At 66.5% G+C, this 22,807-nt stretch overlaps 4 protein-coding genes across 8 annotated transcripts; 1 reads left to right on the forward strand and 3 right to left on the reverse strand.

The window, feature by feature from the left end:
- Positions 1 to 681: 681 nt before the first annotated feature.
- Positions 682 to 5,887, reverse strand: SMPD1 (sphingomyelin phosphodiesterase 1). 2 transcript variants are annotated; one of them, XM_034060199.1, is made up of 7 exons: positions 5,640 to 5,887; positions 3,582 to 4,345; positions 2,293 to 2,464; positions 2,135 to 2,211; positions 1,917 to 2,062; positions 1,176 to 1,609; positions 682 to 1,073 (listed from the first exon to the last, which is right to left on the reverse strand). In XM_034060199.1, exons 1-6 carry the CDS (start codon positions 5,874 to 5,876, stop codon positions 1,200 to 1,202), a joined length of 1,806 nt encoding a protein of 601 aa, XP_033916090.1. In that variant the 5' UTR covers positions 5,877 to 5,887; the 3' UTR covers positions 682 to 1,073; positions 1,176 to 1,199. The 2 variants fall into 2 exon arrangements, with proteins under 2 accessions (XP_033916090.1, XP_033916089.1); XM_034060198.1 differs by having other exon boundaries at positions 682 to 1,609.
- A 723-nt stretch (positions 5,888 to 6,610) lies between these two features.
- On the reverse strand, positions 6,611 to 8,859 carry CCKBR (cholecystokinin B receptor; the record flags this gene model as incomplete). Its single annotated transcript, XM_034072715.1, has 4 exons — positions 6,611 to 7,164; positions 7,241 to 7,368; positions 7,652 to 7,913; positions 8,580 to 8,859. Coding segments are annotated over 4 exons (1,185 nt in total), but the record flags the coding sequence as incomplete, so codon positions are not given.
- Positions 8,860 to 11,036: 2,177 nt separating this feature from the next.
- CNGA4 (cyclic nucleotide gated channel subunit alpha 4) lies at positions 11,037 to 14,189 on the reverse strand. The gene is made up of 5 exons (XM_034072718.1): positions 13,771 to 14,189; positions 13,338 to 13,444; positions 12,176 to 13,108; positions 11,427 to 11,814; positions 11,037 to 11,058 (listed from the first exon to the last, which is right to left on the reverse strand). Exons 1-5 carry the CDS (start codon positions 14,187 to 14,189, stop codon positions 11,037 to 11,039), a joined length of 1,869 nt encoding a protein of 622 aa, XP_033928609.1.
- Positions 14,190 to 14,607: 418 nt separating this feature from the next.
- On the forward strand, positions 14,608 to 22,283 carry FHIP1B (FHF complex subunit HOOK interacting protein 1B). 4 transcript variants are annotated; one of them, XM_034060159.1, is made up of 13 exons: positions 14,736 to 14,798; positions 15,045 to 15,087; positions 15,995 to 16,212; positions 16,801 to 17,400; positions 18,215 to 18,373; positions 18,481 to 18,567; positions 18,669 to 18,836; positions 19,042 to 19,121; positions 19,221 to 19,390; positions 19,730 to 20,623; positions 21,037 to 21,215; positions 21,298 to 21,448; positions 21,929 to 22,283. In XM_034060159.1, the coding sequence occupies exons 3-13, from the start codon at positions 16,075 to 16,077 to the stop codon at positions 22,198 to 22,200; spliced, it is 2,898 nt and encodes a 965-aa protein (XP_033916050.1). In that variant the 5' UTR covers positions 14,736 to 14,798; positions 15,045 to 15,087; positions 15,995 to 16,074; the 3' UTR covers positions 22,201 to 22,283. The 4 variants fall into 4 exon arrangements, with proteins under 4 accessions (XP_033916049.1, XP_033916050.1, XP_033916052.1 ...); XM_034060161.1 differs by having other exon boundaries at positions 14,754 to 14,771; XM_034060160.1 differs by having other exon boundaries at positions 14,775 to 14,794.
- Positions 22,284 to 22,807: the final 524 nt, after the last annotated feature.

The raw sequence follows: 22,807 nt of genomic DNA on the forward strand, positions 1-22,807 counted from the left end.
TGCTCTGTGTGTCCTGCCCTGTGCTGCTGCTGCTGGTGCTGTGCTGTGTCCTGCTGCTGTGCTGTGTCCTGCTGCTGGTGCTGTGCCCTGCTGCTGTGCTGTGTCCTGCTGCTGGTGCTGTGCTGGTGCTGTGTCCTGCTGCTGGTGCTGTGCTGTGTCCTGCTGCTGGTGCTGTGCCATCTGTCCCATCTGTGCCCTGTCACAATGTCCCGTGCTGCTCTGTCCCTTCTGTGCCACACCAGAGCTGTCAGTGCCATGTGGAGCTGTGCCGCACTGCACTGCTCCCTCACTGCCTGCTGCCCTGTGCCACACACACGACCTCATGCTGTAATATGCTGTGCCATTCTGTGCCACCCTGCGCCAATCTGTCCATGCCACGCGGTGCTGCTGCACCACACACCCACTGTGCTGCCCTGTGCCACACCACACTGTGCTGTGCTGCTGCACTGTCCCATCCTGCTCCATCCTGGAGTGCGCCAGCCGGAACAATCCTTCCCGGTGCCTGTACTGGTGTCACTTCTGCACCACACTGGTACTGGTATCCATGTCACTGGGAGGGAGATGGGACATCCTGTGGCCTGTTGGGGATGAGGACAATGAGGATGAACTTGAGGATGGATGTGGGATGCAGAGAAGGATGAGGTGGATGCTGATGAGGAGGTGCTGGGTCTGTCACACCTTTATTGATGGGGCGTCCCATGTCGCATGCCCTGGTGCCCAGTCCCAGCACTCAGCAGAGCCCCATGTCCCGTGTCTTGCATCCCACATCCTGCATCTCATGTCTGGATGCTGGAGCTCAGCAGAGCCCCATGTCTTGCATCCCACATCCTGCATCTCATGTCTGGATGCTGGAGCTCAGCAGAGCCCCATGTCTTGCATCCCACATCCTGCATCTCATGTCTGGATGCTGGAGCTCAGCAGAGCCCCATGTCGTGTGTTCTGTATGCCATAGGCTGCACCCCACACGCCATGTCCTGTATCCCATGGGCCACACCCCACACCCCATGTCCCAGCACCCAGCAGAGCACCATGTCCTGTGTCCTGTATCCCATGGGCCGCACCCCACACCCCATGTCCTGTATCCCATGGGCCGCACCGCACACCCCATGTCCCAGCACCCAGCAGAGCCCCATGTTTTGTGTCCTGTATCCCATGGGCTGCACCCCACACCCCATGTCCTGTGTCCTCCATGCTGGTGCTCAGCAGAGCCGCCGCTGGCGCCAGAGCTGCTGGATGCGTGCGAAGGGCAGTGTGGGACGCAGGGGCCGGCACAGGGCAGGGTCATCGGAGCGGCCGGAGCGCAGGGCGCAGAGCAATGCAGCCTTGCAGCCGGTGCCACACGGTGCCCGCGGAGGGTGACCCTTGTGCAGCAGGAACCAGAAGCGCTGGAAGAGCCGCTCATCGTCCTGGAAGCGCCGGAGCAGCCGGTCCCAGTCGGCCGGGAAGGCGCTGGGCAGCCCGTAGGTCTCACGTGCACGGTACAGGAGCTGCCAGCGCGGCACAGCCCCCGGCGCGTTGGCCTCCGTCAGGTTCAGGATGAAGGTCTCGTGGTCCAGCACCGCATGGGAGCTGCCGGGGTAGGAGCCGTCCACCACGTACACGCGGTAGCCTGTGGGCAGAGACATGGGCATTGGCATGGTCAGGGCCAAATGTAGTGGGCACGGTCAAGGTAATGATCATGCTCAAGGTCGTGGCCAATGGGCACGATGGTCAAGGTAACGAACATTGTCAAGGTAATGGTTATAGCAAAGGTAATGGCAATGGTCATGGCCAATGGTCCTGGTCAAGGTCATGGCTATAATCAAGGTAACCATGATGGCCAAAAGCCATCCCAAGTCAGGGTCATGGTCAGTATCAAGGTATGTCCATGATCACGTGGCGGCACCATGGGGGTGTGTTGAGGGTTTGGCACCCACCGGGGTTGAGGTTGATGTAGGTGGTGACACTCGGGGCTATGAAGGCAATGGACACCGGCCGCGTCAGCGTCTCCTCGTCGTAGAACAGCTCAAACTCATCCACGTGTGTGTGGCCGAAGAACTGTCCTGCAATGGTGCCCTCGAACCTGCACCACGATGTGTGTGACACACAGGGACCCCACAGCAGTGCCTGGACCCCCAGCACAGCCCCCCCCCACCTGCTGACGATGCGGTAGTAGTTCCAGCTCCAGCTCCGCAGACAATGGCCTGGAGGGATGTGCCCGATGATGTGCACCTATGGCAAGGAGAGGGGAGCCGGGGGGTGCCGGGACCCGCTGCGGACAGGGACCCCCCCAGTGCCCATCCCCGTCCCAACCTTGTCCCCTGCGCGCTCAGCAGCTGCAAGGACCCCCACGAGCCACTGGAGCTGCCCCGCGGGGTCCGTGGCGTTGATGAGAAGCCAGAAGTTGGCTTGGGAGCAGAAGTTCATGTTGAGGGACACCACACGCAGCCCTGGCCAGACCTGGGCCGTGTAGAACCCCCCGGCCCTGGGGGAACAGTGGGACGTGAGCGGGGAGCCCCCTGCCCCACAATGACCCCCCCTGATCCACAGAGATCCCCCTGCCCCACAGTGACCCCCCCGATCCACAGTGACCCCCCTGATCCACAGAGATCCCCCTGCCCCACAATGACCCCCCCTGATCCACAGTGACCCCCCTGCCCCACAGTGACCCCCCCGATCCACAGTGACCCCCCTGTCCCACAGTGACCCCCCTGATCCACAGTGACCCCCCTGCCCCACAGTGACCCCTCTGTGCCCAACCTGAGCCCTCCAAGACCCTGTTAACCTGGGACCCCGTTTGCCCACCTCAGCATGGAAGCTGCTCTGTGCCCTCCCACCTCAGAGTCTCCCCACTGAACCCCACAATCCCCCCCAGCCCAGGACCCTCACCTCTCCCAAGAGTAGGACTCACCCTTGCACGCCCAGACCCAACTACTCCAGCCCCATGACCCCCAGTCCCCCCCGCCTGGAATCCCCCAGCCCAGGTCGCTGTGGTGCCCCCGTCTCACCCCCCCCCATCCCCATCCCCATCCCCCTCCCCATCCCCATCCCATCCCCATCCCATCCCCATCCCCAACCCCATCCCATCCCCATCTCCATCCCCATCCCCAACCCCATCCCCAACCCCATCCCCAACCCCATCCCCATCCCCAACCCCATCCCATCCCCCTCCCCATCCCCATCCCCAACCCCATCCCATCCCCAACCCCATCCCCAACCCCATCCCCATCCCCAACCCCATCCCATCCCCCTCCCCATCCCCATCCCCAACCCCATCCCATCCCCCTCCCCATCCCCATCCCCAACCCCATCCCAACCCCATCCCATCCCCACCCCATCCCCATCCCCATCCCCATCCCCATCCCCATCCCATCCCCATCCCCATCCCCATCCCATCCCCAACCCCATCCCCAAACCCATCCCCATCCCCATCCCCATCCCCATCCCCATCCCCATCCCCATCCCCATCCCATCCCCATCCCCATCCCCAACCCCATCCCCAAACCCATCCCCATCCCCATCCCCATCCCCATCCCATCCCCATCCCCATCCCATCCCCATCCCCAACCCCATCCCCATCCCCATCCCATCCCGTGTCCCACCGCAGGGTCTGGAGCGCGTCAGGGCTCAGCCACTGCTGCCATTCCCGGGCCATGGCATCGTAGAGCCAGGCTGCGGACTGGTTGCCCCGGACGTACGGGGGGGGGAAGGCGTTGACCGGCGTGGCCTCGTGGTTGCCCACGGCCGGGAAGACGGGCAGGGCGCCGAGCCGCCGCCGCAGCGCCGCGGTGACGGTGCCGAGGGCCCGCAGCTGGTCCCTTCGGCTCTGCTGCCACACGTCGTGCGCGGGGATGTCCCCGGTCCAGTAGACGGCGGCCACGGGCGCGGCCGCCGGGAGCTGCTCCAGCAGCAGCTCTATGGTGTGCAGGGGGAGGTCGCACTTCCCGTACTCCCCCCAGAAGCCGGCGCCGGGGGCTCCGGGACGAGCGGCCCCGCGGCAGCAGAGCGGGTCGGGGCAGGCGGCGGCGCTGCCGGGCGCGTACAGCCGGTCCCAGTGCAGGTCCGTGAGGAACAGGATGCGCTCGCGGGGAGCGCCCGGGGCCGGCGGCTGCGGCGGCCGCACCGGCGGCTTCGGGGTGTCCGGTAGGGACACGTTCCAGTCGCCCAGGATGTCCCAGTGTCCGCAGCGCGGCCCCAGCAGCAGCCCGCAGGCCTCGGCCGGACGCAGCACCGAGCGCGCCCAGGCCGACACCACGTCCCGCTGGAAGAGCTGCACGGCCTCGCGGCAAACCTCGGCACGTGCCAGGCGCAGGTCCTGGCACAGCCGCGACGCCACGTGCCCGACGCGTGACACCGTGGGCTCCAGCTGCGGGAACACCCGACCGGTCACCAGACTGCATCACCCAACGGATGCCATCACCCAGCGGATGCCATCACCCAACGGATGCCATCACCTGCGGGATGTCATCACCTACAGGATGCCATCACTCAGGGCATGTCACCACCCAGTCGATGCCAGCACCCAACACAGCCACGGCCACCACGAGCCCCTTGGCTTGGAACCCCAGTGCTGGGGGACTTCAATTCCTGTGGCCCCAGTTCCCGTTCTGGGGAAGGAGCCTGTGTCTGACCTGGCACCATCCCTCTGTGTGGAGCTGTCCCCGTCCCCGTCCCCGTCCCCATCCCATTCCCATGCCCATCCCGGTCCTGTGCCTGTCACAATCCACGATGTGCTCCAGCCCTGTCCTGGCTCCTGATCCATCCCTCCCCATCCTGTCTGCCCCTGTCCGGATCCCAATGTCCCTGTCCCGGCCCTAGTGTCCCTGCTCCATCCCCGTCTCTGCCCCTATACCAGTATCCCCGCTGTCGGTGCCCCCTCCCTGCTCCTGTTCCCATCCCCTCTGTCCCTGTCCCCATCCCTGTCCCCATCCCTGTCCCGTCCCTGTCCCGTCCCTGTCCCCATCCCTGTCCCGTCCCTGTCCCATCCCTGTCCCGTCCCTGTCCCCATCCCTGTCCCGTCCCTGTTCCAGTCCCTATCCCCATCCCTGTCCCGTGCCTGTCACAAGTCAGCGTCCCGGCCCCGTCACGAGGTCCCGGCTCGTCCGGACCCGTCCCTGCCCCACCTCCCACCGAAGCCCCGCCCATCCCGTCCCGTCTGTCCCCCCCCGTGTCCGTGTCTCCGTCCCCCGCCGGTCCCGGAGCTCCGCTCTGTCCCCGTCCCATTCCCACCCCTGTCCCCCGCCCTGGTGCCCCCGCCCTGCCCCTGTCCCCATTCCGGTCCCGTCCAGCCCTGCCCGCCCCTGTCCCCGCCCCCGTCCCCGTCCCGCTTCCGGTGCCCCCGTTCCAGTCCCTGTCGCTGACCCCAGACCCGGTGCCGCCGTCCCCAGTTTGTGTCCCGTCCCTGTCCCCATTCCGGTGTCCCCGGTCCCAGTGTCCCCGGTCCCACTGTCCCCGCCCCGCTCCTGACCCTGTCCCAGTCCCGGTGCCGCCCCTGTTGGTCCCGTCTCGGACCCGGTGGCCCCGCAGCTGCCCCCTTGTCCCGGTGCCGGTGCCCTTGACCCGGTGTCCCGGTTCCAGTCCCCCTGTCCCGTTCCCCTTCTGGTTCCCGTTTCTGTTCCCGTCCCCGTTCCCGTCCCGTCCCCATCCCCGCTCCTCCCCACCTGCAGCGCCACGTCCAGCGCCCCGAACAGCGCCCGGCACACGGGGCAGGACACGTTCCGCCAGCCCCAGCGCGGCGCCACCGCCAGCAGCGGGTCCCGAGGCCCCGCAGACACCGGCGGCAGCGCCAGCAGCGGGTCCCGAGGCCCCGCAGACACCGGCGGCAGCGGCAGCAGCGCCAGGGACAGAGCCGTGAGCACCGAGCAGCACCGCGGCCGGGGCCGCACCGGGGCCGCCATGGCCCAGGGACGCCGCCGCCGGGGGGGGGGGGCTCCCGTGATAGGGGCGGGGCTTCCGCTGACAGGGGGCGGGGCTTCCGCTGACAGGGGGCGGAGCCTCGGGGGCGTGGCTGGCGCTGTGTTTCACCGGCGTATTGGGAACTGTAGTCCAGCAGCGGCTGTGTGGGGTGGCGCCCCCTGGCGGGAGGGAGGTGTTACTGCCCCCGGTGCGTGTACATGCGTGTGGCTGTGAAACATGTATGACACATGCATGTCACATGTGTGTGCGGGAGGTATCCGTCCAATCCCGCTCCCGCTGGACACAGTGTGGCCAGAGCCACCGGGAGCAGTGGGAGTGCCAGTAGGACACAGCTGGAAAACACGTGGTGCATCCCAGTGCCAGTGCAGTGTCTGTCCCATACAGAGTCATTCCCCACGCTGGGCATGGACCCACCACCCCTGCTGCTCTCTCCCCATTCCACTCCATCCCCAGGCCCCTGGTACCGGCTGTGCTGAGTGCAGTGGGAAGCATTGGCACAGGGTGAGTTTATTCCAGCTGGAGCCAGGATCAGTGTGGGGGGACCTGGAGCTAGGGGCTCCGGAACCCCCAAACTCTGAACAGCCAACCTGGGGCAGGGATGGAATGGGGTGGGAATGGGGATGAGATGGGATGAGGATGGGGATAGGGATGGAGTGAGAGTGGATGGGGGTGAGGATGAGGGCAAGGATGGGGATAGGGATGGGGGTGAGGTTGTGGATAGGGATGCTGCCAGTGCTGCCGGTGTTGCCGGGGCTCATGGGGGGCCGATACTGCTGACCGTGGTGTAGCTGAACTTGGAGAGTGAGGCGCTGGCGGTGGCAGCGGCCATCTCATCGTGGCGTGCGTGGCGTGGGCAGGCGCGGTGCCGACAGCAGCACGTGGCCAGGAACGCGGCACGGAACCGCCGGTTCATAAAGCAGTAGATGAGGGGGTTGGCACAGGCCGAGGTGTACGACAGGAGGTGGATGAAGGCGATGGGCGTCCCCGAGAGCGCCCGCTGAGCCGCGCGCGGGCTGAACGCGCGCCACGTGTTGGCCGAGAAGATGGGCAACCAGCACAGGAAGAACATGGCCACGATCACCACCAGCATGCGGATCACGCGCCGCTTGGCCACCAGCTTGGCCTCTGAGCTGTTGACACGGGCACGGTCCTGCTGCGCGCCCAGCGCCCTCAGCTCCAGCGCAGCGCCCGGCCGGGACAGCTGCAGGTAGCACCCATCACCCTCGTCACAGGCTGCGGATGCCTCATCCCCGCCGCCGCCATGGTGAGCTGTGGGACAGGAGGGACACGCTCGTGGCCATGGCATCATTGGGACCCACTGGGGTCTGTGCGAGCAGCCCCTCACCTGCGGCGTCCCCCTTGATGTCCAGCTCGAAGCGGATGCCCCTGTAGAGCTCGCGGGAAATGAGCCCGTAGGCCACCATCATCACCACACCCGGGATGAAGAACAGGATGAGGAGCAGCAGGATGTACCTGGGGATGCAGCACCACTCATGCCTCATCCCATCCCCATGCTCACCCCCACCTCATCTCATTCCATCCCATATCATTCTGCCCCTATCTGATCCCATCTTGTCTGCAACTCGTCCCATCCCCATCCTAACTCACTCCCATCCCCTCCTGTCCCCATCGCATCTCATCCCATCTCATATTATCCCCTCCCATCCCCAATTTACCCCACTCATCCCACCCCCATCTCATCCCGCTCCTACTGCCCCCCCTGCCCCACGCGCACATCCCTGCACGCGGCTCTCACCATCCCTGGCGCACGTGCTCGCTGGGCCAGCGGTGGGTGCACTGGGTGGTGAGCGGGCGCGCGCCGCGCGCTGCCGACCGCGTGGTGCTGTACACGGCGTAGGGCACCATGAGCAGCGCCGCCGCCAGCCACGTGCCCGCGATGACGCGACACGCGTGCGACCGCGTCTGCCAGGCCCGCGACTGCAGCGGTTTGCAGATGGCGCTGTACCGCTCCAGCGCGATGGCCACCAGGCTGAACGTGGACACTGACACCGACACCCCTGCGGCACCAACAGGCAGCGCCTCAGCGGCCTGGGAACGGCTGTGGCGTCACCCGCTCCAACCACCACCACCCAACCGTGTCCCCGTGGGCTCGTCCGGCCCTGGGCACGGGGGGGGTCACTTGTTGGCTGTTGACCAACACTTCCAGGTCCTTTTTGTGCCTCCCACTTAGAGCCTTCTGTGGGGTTGTTGAGGCCCAAGGGCAGCACCAGGCACTTTGCCTGTTGAACCTCATCCCATGGATCCAGACCCCTCTGTGGAGCCTCCTCCCCTCCAGCAGCTCAAAGCTCCCACCCAGCTTGGTGTCATCTTCACATTGACCAAGGGTGCCCTCAATCCCCTCATCTCCACCATTGGTAAAGACATGAAACAAGCAGGATGCAGCATCCCATCCCTTCCCATCACATCCCTCTCATCCCATCACTTCCCATCCCATCCCATCCTTTTCCATCCCATCACTTCCCAGCCCATCCTTCTCATCCCATCACTTCCCATCCCATCCCCTGCCATGTTATCCCATCACTTCCCATCCCATCCCATCCCTCTCATCCCATTACTTCCCATCCCATCCCTTCCATTCCCATCCCATCTCATCCCACTTGATCCCCATCCCATCTCATTCTCATGTCATCCCACCCCAGCCCACGCTCCTGGCGCTGCTGTACCCATGAGGTAAGCCATGAGCTTGCAGACGGCCTCCCCGAAGACGAAGGAGCCCATGATGGCGGGCAGGAGGCTGAAGGGCATGCAGCACAGTGCCAGGAGCAGGTCGCTCAGCGCCAGTGACAGCAGGAAGCAGTTGGTGACGGTGCGCAGACGCCGGTTGGCCACCAGCACGGCCACCACCAGCGCGTTCCCCCCGACGCTCAGCGCGAAGATCAGCCCATAGAGCAGCACCCGCAGAGCCACGTCCAGCTCTGGTGGTGCCACCGCAGCCAGGGCACAGGGACAACCGGACACAGCATCAGCCACAGTAACCAGACACGGTGTCAGCCAGGGCACCGCATCAACCGGCCGGGGTCACCGGGACAACCGGGACACAGCGTCAGCCGGGGCACGGCGTAGGCACCCAGCGCCGTCCATGGGGCTGACAGGAGGCACCGGGAGTGAACTGGGGTGTACTGGGGTGCACTGGAAATGCACCAGGGGGCACCAGGAGGCACTGGGAAAGACCGGGAGGCATCAACAAGCACTGGAAGGCACCGGGAGGCACGGGGAAGTAATTGGGGGTGCACTGAGGTGCACCAATAGCCACGGCAGCATGCGTTAGGATGCACCAGGAGTCACCGGGAGACACAGGGAGCACACTGGGGTGCAGCAGGAGGCACGGAAACATGCACAGGGAAGCACCGGGAAGCACAGGGAGTGCACCGGGATGGATGCATGGAACTGGGGACAGGGGCTGCGGTGATGCAGCGGTGCTGGGGCTGCACCGGGGGGAACCATTAGGGGATGGGAGGCACGGGGGGAGCAGGGAGCGCACCGGGAGGCACCGGCAGGCACAGCTTCATGCACAGGGAGGCACCAGTGCGCACCGGGAGGCACCGCGAGTGCAAGGGAGTACAGCGGGGAACAGGGAATGCGCCGGGAAGCACAGCAGGATGTGTTGGGATACACCGGGGGGCACTGGGAGGCACGGCGGGAAGCACTGGAGTGTACTGGGAGGTACGGTGGGATGCACCGGGAAGCCCCCGCAGGCACAGCAAGGTGCATCGGGAAACACCGGGAGGCACGGCAGGATGCATTGGGATGCATCGGGAGGCACGGCGGGATGCATTGGGATGCATCGGGAGGCACGGCAGGATGCATTGGGATGCATCGGGAGGCACGGCGGGATGCACCGGGAAGTACCGGCGGCACAGCGGGATGTATTGGGATGCACAGGAAAGCCCCGGGAGGAACGGGATGCACCGGGAAGTACCGGAGGCACAGAGGGATGTATTGGGATGCACCGGGAAGTACCGGAGGCACAGCGGGATGCATTGGGATGCACCGGGAAACACCGCCCCCCCCCGGGGCTCACGGCGGCACCGCGGGGTCCCCCCCGTCCCCTCCCGCCCGCTCTCACCTCGGGGGGCCGGCGGCCCGCGGAGGCCCCTGCGGAGGAGGTCGCAGGCGGAGCCGTTGCCGGTGGCGGAGCCGTTGCCGGGGCCGGGGCCGGGGCCGGGCCGGCAGAGCAGCTCCTGCAGGGACTCGTTGAGACGCGGGGGGTCCATGGCAGCGGCGGGCACCGTCAGAGCCGCCCCGCGCCCATCACCGCGGCCCCGGGCGGCAGCTCCGCTCGGCTCCGGGAGACCGGGAGAGTGACCGGGAACGGCGGCGGGGGCGGCGCAGGCGGGGGCGGGGCCAGGGCGGTGGCAACCGTCACCGTGGTGTCTGACACCGGGTGTCCATCCCGTGTGTCCATCCCTGTGGTGTCTGACACCGGGTGTCCATCCTGTGTGTCCATCCCTGTGGTGTCTGACAACGTGTGTCCATCCCATGTGTCCATCCCATGTGTCCATCCTGTGTCCATCCCTGTGGTGTCTGACACTGTGTGTCCATCCCATGTGTCCATCCCTGTGTGACCATCATTGTGGTGTCTGACACCCTGTGCCCATCCCATGTGTCCATCCCATGTGTCCATCCCTGTGGTGTCTGACACCATGTGTCCATCCTGTGTGTCCATCCCTGTGTGACCATCACTGTGGAGTCCATCACTGGTGGCTCCCATGGTGTCTCCTGTGGGTTTGCCTGAGGGTCCCATCCCTGTCCCTATCCTGTTTTCATCCCCATCACTGTCTTTATCCCTGTCCTTGCCCCTGTCCCTGTTCTGATCCCTCTCTATTCCTACCCATACCCTCATCCCTACCTTCATCACTATTCCTGTCCCTATCTTACCCTGTCCTTATCTCTGTCCTTATCCCTACTGCCATCCCCATCCAGTATTCCTATCCCCATTGCACCATCCCTGTCCCAAACCCATGTCATCATCCTACATCCCTGTCCCCATCCTTGTCCTTATCCCTGTCTCCTTCCTGATCTCCCTCCTGTCCTCATCCCAATCCTGATCTTGATCCCATCCCATCCTGATGCTTTCTGCCATTACCAGGCTCCAGCTCTTAGGTCCCCCCACACTGCTCTCACACCCGCAGGACCCCAGAGCTGAAGGGGCAAAGGTGGGACCTGGGGGGTACCCTGCACCTTGGGGGATGCTGTGACATGGGGGATGCTATGGCCTGGGGTGATCCTGTGCCTTGGAGGGATGCTATGACCTGGGGGGACCCTGCACCCCACTGGGACCCTGCACCCTGGAGGGACCTTGTGCCCTGGGGTAACCCAGTGCCCTGCCTGCCCCACTGGGACCTTGCACCTTTGGGTGTCCCCCTGTGCCAGGGTGACCCTGAGCACCAGCAGTGCCCTGTGCCCTGGCTGCCCTACTGGGACCCTGTGCCCTGGGGGTACCCTGAGCCCCAGCAGGACCCTGTGCCCTGGGCGCTGCACCAGGGCTCTGCCCCTTGGCCTGTCCCCACTGTGCCCCCCTGGCCACTGCATCCCTGCGCTGCTGCTGCCGCTGCTGCTGCCGCTGCTCAAGGCGCTGCTCGAGGCGCTGCACCCGCAGCCTCAGGTGGCCCTCGGTGGCCTCCAGCTGTGCCACCAGTGCCGCCACCCGCAGCCGCAGCTGTGCCAGGGCCTCCTCCAGCCCCTGTGCCCGCAGTGCAGCTGCTGCTGCCGCCGCCTCAGCCTTGGTGTCCATGAGCCCCGTGAGCTGCAGCAGCCGCCGACCCTCGGCCTCCAGCGCCGCACGTGCGCCCGGGAACTCGGCCAGGACCTGGAGCAGGTCCTGCTTGGAGAGCACGAACAGCTCCGAGTGCCCCACGCTCACGATGTCAGCTGAGCGCCGGTTCCCGAAGCGGTTCCCTGCAGAGCGGGAGCTACTGACCCACACTGCCCCACACACTGCCCCACTGCTGCCCCACACAGTGACCCACACTGCCCCACTGCTGCCCCACACACTGCCCCACACACTGCCCCACACTGCCCCACTGCTGCCCCACACACTGCCCCACTGCTGCCCCACACAGTGACCCACAATGCCCCACACACTGCCCCACACACTGTCCCACACTGCTCCACTGCTGCCCCACACAGTGGCTCACACAGTGACCCACACTGCCCCACTGCTGCCCCACACAGTGACCCACACTGCCCCACTGCTGCCCCACACAGTGACCCACTGCTGACCCACACTGCCCCACAGGGCCCCCCCTGCCCCCCTCACCTGGGATGTGGATGAGGCTGAGCTCCCCGAAGTACCTGCCCTGGCCCAGCACAGCCACAGGGGTGGTGCCGTCGTTGCCCAGCACGGCCACGCGGCCGCTGCGGATGAAGAACATGTGCCGTCCCACGTGGCCGCGGCGGCACACGGGCTGGCCGGGGCCGTAGGCCTGAGGCCGCAGGCACAGCCCCAGGCGCCGCAGGACACCGCGCTCGCAGGCCTGGAACACCCCAACGCGGCTCAGGGCCTGCAGGTGCGCGGCTGCCGCCAGCTCCTCGCGCAGCACCGGCGGCAGCGCTCGCAGGGTGCTCTGCTGTGCTGCCAGCGCCGGCTCCGGCTGCCACCGCTGCAGGCGCCGCCGCAGCTCACCAGGCCCCAGCAGCCGCCTCGCGGCTGCGGCATCACGGTGCCAGGCTCCACGTGTGGCACCCGCCACGGCACCGATGCTGCCGGTGATGGTGGCGAAGGCCATGACACCAAGGAGGAAGCTGAAGGTGGCAAAGAGGAGCTCGGGCACGCGGTGCGGGGTCGGGGTGTCCCCCACGGTGGCGAGCAGTAGTGTGGCCGTGTAGAAGCTGTGCAGGTACCGGCGCCAGGTGCCGGTGCCGCTGGGGCAGACCCAAGCATCAGAGCCGAGCCCGAGGTGCACCGAGAGCGCGTAGTAGGCACAGGCGAGGCCGTGGAGCGCGGCCACGGCACCCAGCAGCAGCGCGGCCACGCGCAGGGCACCGGGATGAGCCGCACGGGTCTCGCGGCGCTGCCAGGCCTCGCACAGGCGCCGCGCCCGCAGCCACCGCGTGGCACGAGCCGCCGGGCGCTGCCACAGCAGCTCCAGCGGTGCCGACGATGCCGCATCCCAGCAGAAGGAGCAGGACCAAAGGTACCGGCGGCGGATGCGGCTCCGGTCCCGCACCAGGAGCCCGTCCTCCGGGAACGCTGCGGGGGGAGAGCAGCGGTGGGGGGGGCAGCGCGGGGGCTTTGGGGCTATGGGATGATGGTGGGGGGGGGTGGCGTGGGGCAGGTGTGGGGAGGTGTGGGGTGGTGTGAGGGGCAGGTGTGGGATGGGGCTGGAGGTATGTGGGGTGCTGTGGGGCAGGTGTGGGGCACTATGGGTCACTCTGTGGGTCGCAGCAGGGCAGAGTGGGGGTTCCTGTGGGTCACGCACCCGTGTGCAGCCTCACACCGATGTCCCCCAGGTACAACACGTCACTGAGGGTGTCCAGGCCCAGCCACAGCCCTGGGAGCTGGTCCTGCACCTCCGGGAAGCACAACCTGGAATTGGCACTGTCAGCGCTGCCACCAGCACCAGGAACCCCATCACCCTGGTGCCACCAGCACCAGGAACCCCATCACCCTGGTGCCATCAGCACCAGGAACCCCATCACCCTGGTGCCACCAGCACCAGGAACCCCATCACCCTGGTGACACCAGCACCAGGAACCCCATCACCCCGGTGACACCAGCACTAGGAACCCCATCACCCTGGTGCCACCAGCACCAGGAACCCCATCACCCTGGTGCCACCAGCACCAGGAACCCCATCACCCCGGTGCCATCAGAACCAGGAACCCCATCACCCCCTGTGTGCCCCCCATCACCTGCAAATGGGGACAATGCAGTTGTAGAGGATGGGCAGCACCATGACCGTGATCCACCAGTAATACCAGTCACCGGAGGGGTCCAGCGTCCAGTTGTGGTGGGGCTTGGGGGTACTAGGGGGTCGGAAGGACATCAGGGGCCACCCTATGATGGTCACTGACTTCACCACCCCATCATCAGCACCCACCCAGCTGCTGCTCACCCCTGGTGATGCTGCCGGAGCCACCGCAGGGACAGCCGGTGCCCGGTGCTGCTCATCCCGTGCCGTAGGTCTCGGTTCCTGCTCTCGGTACCGGTGCTGCAGCCCAGCAGTGACACCGAGCTCATCCCATGGCAGCGTGACGCAGCCGCCGGCGCCCTGGCAACACCGGTCCCTGCGGTGACACCGGAGGTGCCTGAGGATGCAGCCGGTGCCCATGGCTGCGGCTGCTCCAGCTGCGGTAGCAGCTCCCGGTACCTGTGTCAGGTGATGGAGCAGAGCCCAGGGTGCCCCTGATGAGGGTGCCCGTTTTGGGGATGCCCTTTGAATGGGGGTTCCCGCTGTAGCTGTGTGCAGGTGGTACCCGGTGTAGGGAATTCCCATTGTGGGGGTTCCCCGTGCAAGGGATGCCCGGTTCAGGCAGTGCAGGGCTCATGGTGCAGGGAGGTTCCCGTTAGGGGGGTTCCGGTTTAGGGGTTCCCTGTTCCCATCCCATTCCCCGTTCCCGTCCCCAGCGTCCCTCAACCCACCCGACCACACGGCGCTCAGGCCCCGCCCCCTTGGCTGGCCCCACCCCTTGCTCAGAGCAGCCAATGAACGCTCAGAAACGCCCCGCCTGACCCCGCCCACGGAACGAACTGGGCGGGGCCTCAGCACAGGTGGGCGTGTCCAAGCAGGCAATGGGCGGGGCCTATCTGACAGCGGGCGTGGCCACTCTGACACGGGGCGTGGCCTGTGCCTGCGGTGGGCGTGTCCTGCGCGTCCGGCGCGCCGGGCGGCGGCGGGAAGATGGCGGCGATGGTGTGCGGCCCGCGGGGGGGGCGGTCGGTGAGCGGCGGGGCCGGGGGGGGGGGAGCGGGGGCCGGGGCCGGGGCCGGGGCTGGGGTTGCGGCTGCGGGCGGGGAGCGGGAGGGGACCCGGCTGCGGGAGGGGGGCCCGGGCCGGGGGTACCGCGGTGGGGCCGGGAGCGGGGCCGGGCCTGGGCCGCGCCGCCGCAGCCGAACCGGGCCGCGTTCGGTACCGGGGCTCGGGGCCGGGCCCCGCGTCCGCCCGACCCCTCCTCGATCCCCTCAGGGCCGGCGCTGACGGGGCGGAGCTGCCGTGACCTTGACCCCAGGTAGGCGGCGGCGGGATCCGGTACCGGCCCCCGCGCGTATCGGGGCACCGGGCCTGTACCGGCCCCGGGCACACACGGGGACCGACACGGCCTTTCCGGGGCTACCGGAACCCTGCTGCGGGCACGGGTGCACCGGCACGGGGATGTGCACAGAGCTGCCCGCATGGGGCTGCGATGAGGCCGGTAACTCCCGGCTGTGCCGGGGCTCGTCCCGGTGTCTGTGTGCCGGTGGGCACCGGGAATCACCCGGCAGCACGGAGGAGGCCAGAGCCGTGGCTCGCAACAGGGACACGTGTTGGGATGGAGCCGGGATGGAGCCGGTGGGATTGAGGTGGTTGGGATGGAGGTGATAGGATGGGATAGAGCCGGTAGGGTGGAGGTGAGGGGATGGAGCTGGGGTGGCTGTCCTGCTTGTCCCGTTATCTGGTTGGGTGCTGGGAGCTCCCCCATGCCAGGGCTCGGCCGCTCCCAGTCCAAAGTGCGGGGCTGGGAACACCCCTGGCACCTGCCCATCCCCTCCCTCGTGCTGTCCCTGGTGCTCTGGCACCGTGTGCTCACCTGGCTGTGCCATCCCATCACCGCCGGGCCCGGCATGGGGCTGCCACCTGCCCCGTGGCACCGGCTCCTGTGTCCCAGTGCTCCCTGTGCTGCTGAGCAGTGCCGGGGTCAGAGATGGAGGGGATGGAGGTGTTGGGATGGGGTTGGAGTGACAGAGATGGGGATAGAGGTGTTGGGATGGGGTTGGAGTGACAGGGATGGAGGGGATGGAGGTGTTGGGATGGGGATGGAGGAGATGGAGGTGTTGGGATGGGGTTGGAGTGACAGGGATGGGGATGGAGCAATGGAGCTGGGGGCCCTATGGGGTTGCCCTGTCCCTGTGGTCTCTGAGCCACTGCTGTCCCCGCAGTGCAGCCCCGTGTGCCACCAGCATGGGGTGAGTGTCCCCGCATTGGCAGCCCCGTCCCGGTGCTGGTGAGCGCATTGGCCATGGAGCGGATGAGCTGGTTGTCCAAGCTGACCCCGCGGGCCAGCGGGCAGAGGCCCCCCCGCAGCACCGGTGCCACGAGCCCTGTCACTGCCGACCCCGAGACCTGCCTCATGGTCTTCAAGAACCACTGGGCCCAGGTGAGCTGCGGGGACATGGGGACACGGCACAGGGACATGGGGACACGGCACTCAGTGTGGCCAGTGGGCATCTTGTCATGTGCCAACACATGGGGACATGGGCCCTGGCACCCAGTGTTGCCACTGCAGGTCATGTCAGGGCTCTCCACCACTACATGAGGACAGGAACCATCACAGGGACATAGCATGGGGATGGGAACCCCAACAGCGCCGCCATATGTCATGTCCCAGCACCACATGGGGACATGGACCACCATGATGACATGGCATGGGAAAGGGACCCCAGCACCAGATGCCACCACTGTGTGTCATGTCATGTCCCACCGCCAACGTACTGGGACATGGACCCTTGCACTCAATGCTGCTGCCATACTTTGTGCCATGTCATAACCATGGGGACATGGCAGGGGGATGGGGACCATGGCACTTAGTGCCACCACCACTTGTCATCCTGTTCACCACCAGAAGGAGACACGAACCACCATCGGGATGGGCACTCTGGCACCCAACCCCACTGCCGTGTGTCACGTCATGTCCCACCCCACAAGGGGCCATGGACCCCGGCACTCAGCGCTCCCCATCCCACAGGTGCTGCGGGTGCTGGAGCGCGGCGGCTGCCCCCCGACGCCGGATGACGCGGCAGCAGTGCGGAACCACTCACTGCAGATGCTGCAGCTGCTGGCGGAGGAGCGGCCGCGCGCGGCGCAGCCGGGGCCCATCCTGGCGTTCGTGGCGCAGGAGCAGGTGCTGGCGCGGCTGCTGCGCTGGCACACGCGCGGCGGCTTCCCCGAGGAGCAGCGCCTGGAGCAGCTGCGGCTCTACGAGGTGCTGCTGGCGCAGGCGCGGCAGGCGGTGCTGCGGCACGGAGCCGTGCGCGCGCCGCTCCTGCGCCTGCTGCGCCTCTGCGCGCAGCCCTCGGCCCCCGCGCTGCAGCACGGCCTCGTGCTGCTGCTCAACCAGCTCTGCGTCTGCGTGGCCAAGGAGCCCTCCATCCTGGAGCTGTTCTTCCACAGCCCCCCCGAGCAGGGACCCCCCAACATCATCATCTTCTCGCTCCTCGTGCCCTTCATCCACCACGAGGGTGTCCTGGGGCAGCAGGCCAGGGATGCGCTGCTCCTCATCATGGCCATGTCAGCCAACAACCACGCTGTGGCCAAGTCCATCACCGACAACTCCTACTTCTGCCCGGTACGGATGGAGAACAGGAGGTGGAGGTGGAAGGATGGGGATGAAGGGGATGGAGGTGAAGGGGATAGGGATGGACAAGATGGAAGTGGAGGGATAAAGATGGAAGGGATGGAGGAGGTGGAGGGGCTGGAAATGGAGGACTTGGAGATGGAGGATTCGAGGTGTAAGGATGGAGATGGAGGAATGGAGATGGAGAGGATGGAGATGGAGAGGATGGAGGGGTGGGGATTGGATGAAGGTGTTCGGTTGTGATGTCGGGATGGGATGTTGGATGCAGGTGTTGGATGCAGGTGTTGGATGTAGGTGTTGGATGCAGGTGTTGGATGCAGGTGTTGGACGCAGGTGTTGGATGTAGGTGTTGGACGCAGGTGTTGGATGCAGGTGTTGGATGCAGGTGTTGGATGCAGGTGTCGGATGCAGGTGTCGGATGCAGGTGTTGGATGCAGGTGTTGGATGCAGGTGTTGGATGCAGGTGTCGGATGCAGGTGTTGGATGCAGGTGTCGGATGCAGGTGTCGGATGCAGGTGTTGGATGCAGGTGTTGGATGCAAGGTGTTGGATGCAGGTGTTGAATGCAGGTGTTGGATGCAGGTGTTGGATGCAAGTGTTGGATGCAGGTGTTGGATGCAGGTGTTGGATGCAAGTGTTGGATGCAAGTGTTGGATGCAGGTGTTGGATGCAGGTGTTGGATGCAAGTGTTGGATGCAAGTGTTGGATGCAGGTGTTGGATGCAGGTGTTGGATGCAGGTGTTGGATGCAGGTGGTGGACGCAGGTGTTGGATACAGGTCTCCATGCCTGTCCTGTGTCCCCACAGGTGCTGGCCGCGGGGCTGAGCGCTCTGTACTCGTCACTGCCGCGGCGCCTGGATGTACCGGGTGATGAATGGCACCGGCTGCGGCGCCGGGACTGGCTGGGGGTGGCTCCACTTGTGCTCTTCATCAACAGCCTCGAGTTCTGCAATGCTGTGCTCCAGGTATCGCAGGGGGGTCTGGGGAGGGCCCTGAGTCTGGGGACCACTGTGGGGCTCATGGCTCTGCCGTGGGTCTGGCCATGGCCATGCCCTGGTTTCGTGCCCCACAGGTCGCCCATCCCCTGGTGCAGAAGCAGCTGGTGGAATACATCCACAATGGGTTCCTGGTGCCCGTCATGGGTCCAGCACTGCACAAGGTGAGTCCCATAGCCCCACGGACCCTGCCCCATAGACCCCACCCCACAGCTCCTGCCCTGGGTGCGGGGCCAGCCGCAGCCCCACGGTGCTGTGTCCGCAGACGTCGGTGGAGGAGGCGGTGGCGAGCACCGCGTACCTGGAGCTGTTCCTGCGCAGCGCCAGCGCCCCGGCTCTGCTCCGCACCTTCCTGCGCTTCCTCCTGCTGCACCGCCATGACGGCAGCACCATCCTGGACACGCTCATCGCCCGCATCAACAGCAACGCCCGGGTGAGTGCCGAGGCTGCCCCAGGGGCTGCCCCACACACTGCCCCAGAACCTCCCACAGCGCCCTGAGCTGCTGCCCCACTGCAGGGCTACCCCATGGACACCCCAATGGACTGTCCAGCCATGGCCCTGCCCCGCTGTGGGGCTGCCCCATGGCGCTCCCCCATGGGCTGCCCCACTGCGTCCCCTGATGTGGCGCTGTCCCCAGCTCTGCATGGTGTCCCTGAGCCTCTTCCGGACCCTGCTCAGCCTCAACTGTGAGGACGTGATGCTGCAGCTGGTGCTCAGGTACCCCCTGTCCTGCCACCACATGCATGTCCCCCCCATGCGTCCTCCCCCATGCGTGTTCCCCCCACACACGTGTCCCCTGACGTCTGTGCCCCCCAGGTACCTGCTGCCCTGCAGCCACCTCATGCTGAGCCAGAAGCGAGCGGTCAGAGACCTGGACATCTACGGCAGGACAGCCGCCAAGTTCCTGTCCCTCATCCCGCAGTGCTGCCAGCCCCAGAGCCCCCCCCTGCCCCACCGCGACCAGGAACCGGCTGCCTGGAGCAGGGGTACGGAACCAGGGTCCCTGTGTCCCCTGGGCACCCATATCCCATCCCTGTGTCCCCATGGCTGCCAGGTCACCCCATGTCCCATCCCTGTGTCCCCATGGCTGCCAGGTCACCCCATGTCCTATCCCTGTGTCCTCTGGGCTGCCAGGTCAACCCATGTCCCATCCCTGTGTCCCCTGGGCTCCCAGCTCACCCCATGTCCCAGCCTTGAGCTGCCTTTGTGCTGTCCCCATGTCCTTGGGCTGCCAGGTCAACCTTTATTCCCATGCTGAGCCCAGTATTCCTTGGCTTGCCAGGTCCCCCCAGTCCCAGCCCTGAGTCCCTTTGCCCTCCGCACAGGTCCCGGCAGCCCCAGCACGGACACAGCCCCAGCCCCGAAGCCGTCCACCCCATCCCGCCTCTCGTTCTTCATGCGGCAGCACACCGCGGCAGGCGACGGCAGCGGCACAGCCCCGCGCTCCCCCGGCACCCCCGCGGGCAGCCCCGGGCACCGCGCCGGGCGCTGGGATGAGGTGTCCGAGCTGGACGGGAACTACCTGGAATACCTGCGGGATGCACAGCACAGCATCGACCGCTGCGCATGGGCCTGCCGCGTGTGGTCAGCGCCGTACGACGGCGAGGAGCCGCGGAGCGATGGGGACGGGCTCACGGACACCCCTGCCCCACATCCCCCGTCCCCACGGACAAAGAAACGGGGTTTGCCGGAGGGACCCCCCGGCGGCGGCGCCGGTGACACCGGCACGGCCGAGCCCAGCCCCGAGCGCCGGGAGCCGGGGCCGGTGCTGAACGGGACGCACGCGCCGGCGGCTCCGGGCCGGCCCCAGGGTGATGTGGTGGTGAAGAAGGTTCGGCGGCGGCAGCGGGAGGAGGAGGAGGAGGAGGAGGACGGGGGCGAGGGGAGGCCCCGGCCGCGGGAGCCGCTGCCGGCTGTGGACTCGGTGCTGGACGAGCTCTTGGCCAACGCGCCCGCGGAGCCCAACGGTGGCACCATCGAGGCCTTCACCGAGGAGCTGCAGAGACTCGAGGCCAGGATGAGGAATGGCAGCGATGGGGACGAAGGGGATGAGGGGGACACGGAGCCCAAAGTGCCGCATGAGGAGGAGGAGGATGAGGAGGAGGAGGAGACCTTCACCAGCTTCACCAGCCCCCCCCCGCGGCCTCCGGATCCGCTGGCACAAGCAGTGGCTTCCCCCCCACGGGCTGTGGGGCCGCCCCCCAACCAGCCCTTCACAGGTGAGGCCATGGGGTGATGGGGCTGCCCCATAACCAGCCCCTCACTGGTGGGACAGAGGATGCGATGCTGCCCCAAATCACCCTTTGCAGCTGTGATATGGGGTTGTACCAGGCCATAGGCCTGCCCCACACAGCCCTTCATGGCTGGGATATGGGTACATGGAGCTGCCCCATGCAGCCCTTCACAGCTGGGATATGGGGCTGTACCAGGGGGTCACACTGGCCATAGGGCTGCCCCATGCAGCCCTTCACAGCTGGGATATGGGGCTGTACCAGGGGGTCACACTGGCCATAGGCCTGCCCCATGCAGCCCTTCACGGGGGGGGTCCCACTGCCCATGAGGCCCCCCAGCCTCATGGTGGTGCCAGCGGCTCCGGGTGCCGGTGCCGGCTGAGCCGCTGCTGCCGGTGCAGGTCCCTTCGTGTCGGCTCTGCTGGCCAAGCTGGAGAACATGCCCCACAACTCCCTGTACGTGAACGTGCTGCTGACAGGGCTCGTGGCCCAGCTCGCCTGCTACCCCCAGCCCCTGCTGCGCTCCTTCCTGCTCAACACCAACATGGTGTTCCAGCCCAGCGTCAAGTCCCTGCTGCAGGTACCGGCATGGGGCACGGGGGGGCTGGTGTGGGGCTGAGCTGTGGGTCCCAGCCCCACTGCGGCCTCCGCTCCCCCCACAGGTCCTGGGCTCCGTCAAGAACAAGATCGAGGCGTTCGCGGCCACACAGGAGGATTTCCCAGTGCTGCTCTTCAAGGCCAAGAAGTTCCTGATCGGGCGGCTCGAGGGCACCGAGGGCACCGGGACCCCCCCGCGGCGCAGCGAGACCCCGGGTGAGGGCACGGGATGGGGATGGGGACGTGGGAATGGGATGGGGGGGGATGAGATGGGACCCGGAGGTGACACGGGATGGGGATGTGGGGTGGGGACACTGATGGGATGGGGTGGGAGCATGGGATGGGGATGTGGGGTGGGAGAGATGGGATAGGGGAATGTGCAATGGGAGGGTATGAGATGGGGACATGGAAAGGGATATGGGATAGAGACATAGTATGGGGATCTTGAGGGGATATGGGATGGGGGGGATGTGGGATGGGAGGATATGAGATGGGGACATGGGAAAGGGTTAAGGGATGGAAACATGGCATGGGGATCTTGAGGGGATATGGGACGGGGGATGTGGGGATATGAGATGGGGCCATGGTGTTGTCCAGGGTCTGGGCACTGTGGGTCCCCGCAGTGGGTCAGGGGGTGCTCGGGGCGCTGTCTGCGGTGTGGGGGTGTCTGTGCTCCCCCCTGACCGTCACCCCCAGCCCGCAGCCGGCGGCCGTCACTGGGGGAGCTGCTGCTGCGGCCCAGCTCCAGCCCCACACGGCTGCGCCTGGGCCCGGCCGTGGGGCCGCGGGCCGGGGGGGGCCCGTGGCCGTGGGGCGAGCGGCAGAGCCCCGCGCTGCGCGTGCGGAACGGGGTCTACAGCGCAGTCATCTTCAGTGAGTTCCTCAAGGAGCTGGCAGCCATCGCCCAGGCCCATGCAGTCACCTCCCCCTTCCTGTGCCAGCCCCCCGAGAGTGAACCCCCCCTCTGACCCCTGCGCCGGGGGCAGCAGGGCAGGACCCTGACCCCTCCGTGGGGCTGCAGCCCCGGCGCTCATGGGGCGCGCTGGGGGGTGTGGGGCCCTGGGAGGGGTGTGGGGCGGGTGCATGGGGGGCTCTGGGGGTCAGACCCAGGGGCAATAAAGGGGCTGGTTGGTTGTTGAGGATGTGTCGGCTGCTGCCTACGCCAAGGGGACCTGGTAACAGGGTGTGGGGCTGACCTCCAAGCAGCAAAAGGGGTGCATGGGGGGGGTATTGACATGGAAGGTGTGTATGGGGGGTGTGACACAGGGTAGGGTGGTTACTGGGGTGCAGAGGGACACATCTGGGTGCAGAAACACCCTCCAAGGAGAGGAACAGGATGAGGATGATGATGATCTCCCACACCACGCACTGGGCTCCACTGCCCAAGGACAGGGCTGGGAGCAGCAGCAGCAGGGGAGGGACAGGGCAGGACCCAGGGGGGGGGCTCTGGGGGGGACCCTGGGACTCAATCCCATCAGAGCAGGTTGGATGCTCCATGTGGCACCACTTGATGTGGAGCAAATGGGGTTGGGATGGCAGGAGCTGCCTGAGCACATCCTGCAGGCAGGACCATGA

This window comes from Melopsittacus undulatus, chromosome 2 (genome assembly GCF_012275295.1).
Source record: "Melopsittacus undulatus isolate bMelUnd1 chromosome 2, bMelUnd1.mat.Z, whole genome shotgun sequence".
NCBI lineage: Eukaryota > Metazoa > Chordata > Aves > Psittaciformes > Psittaculidae > Melopsittacus > Melopsittacus undulatus.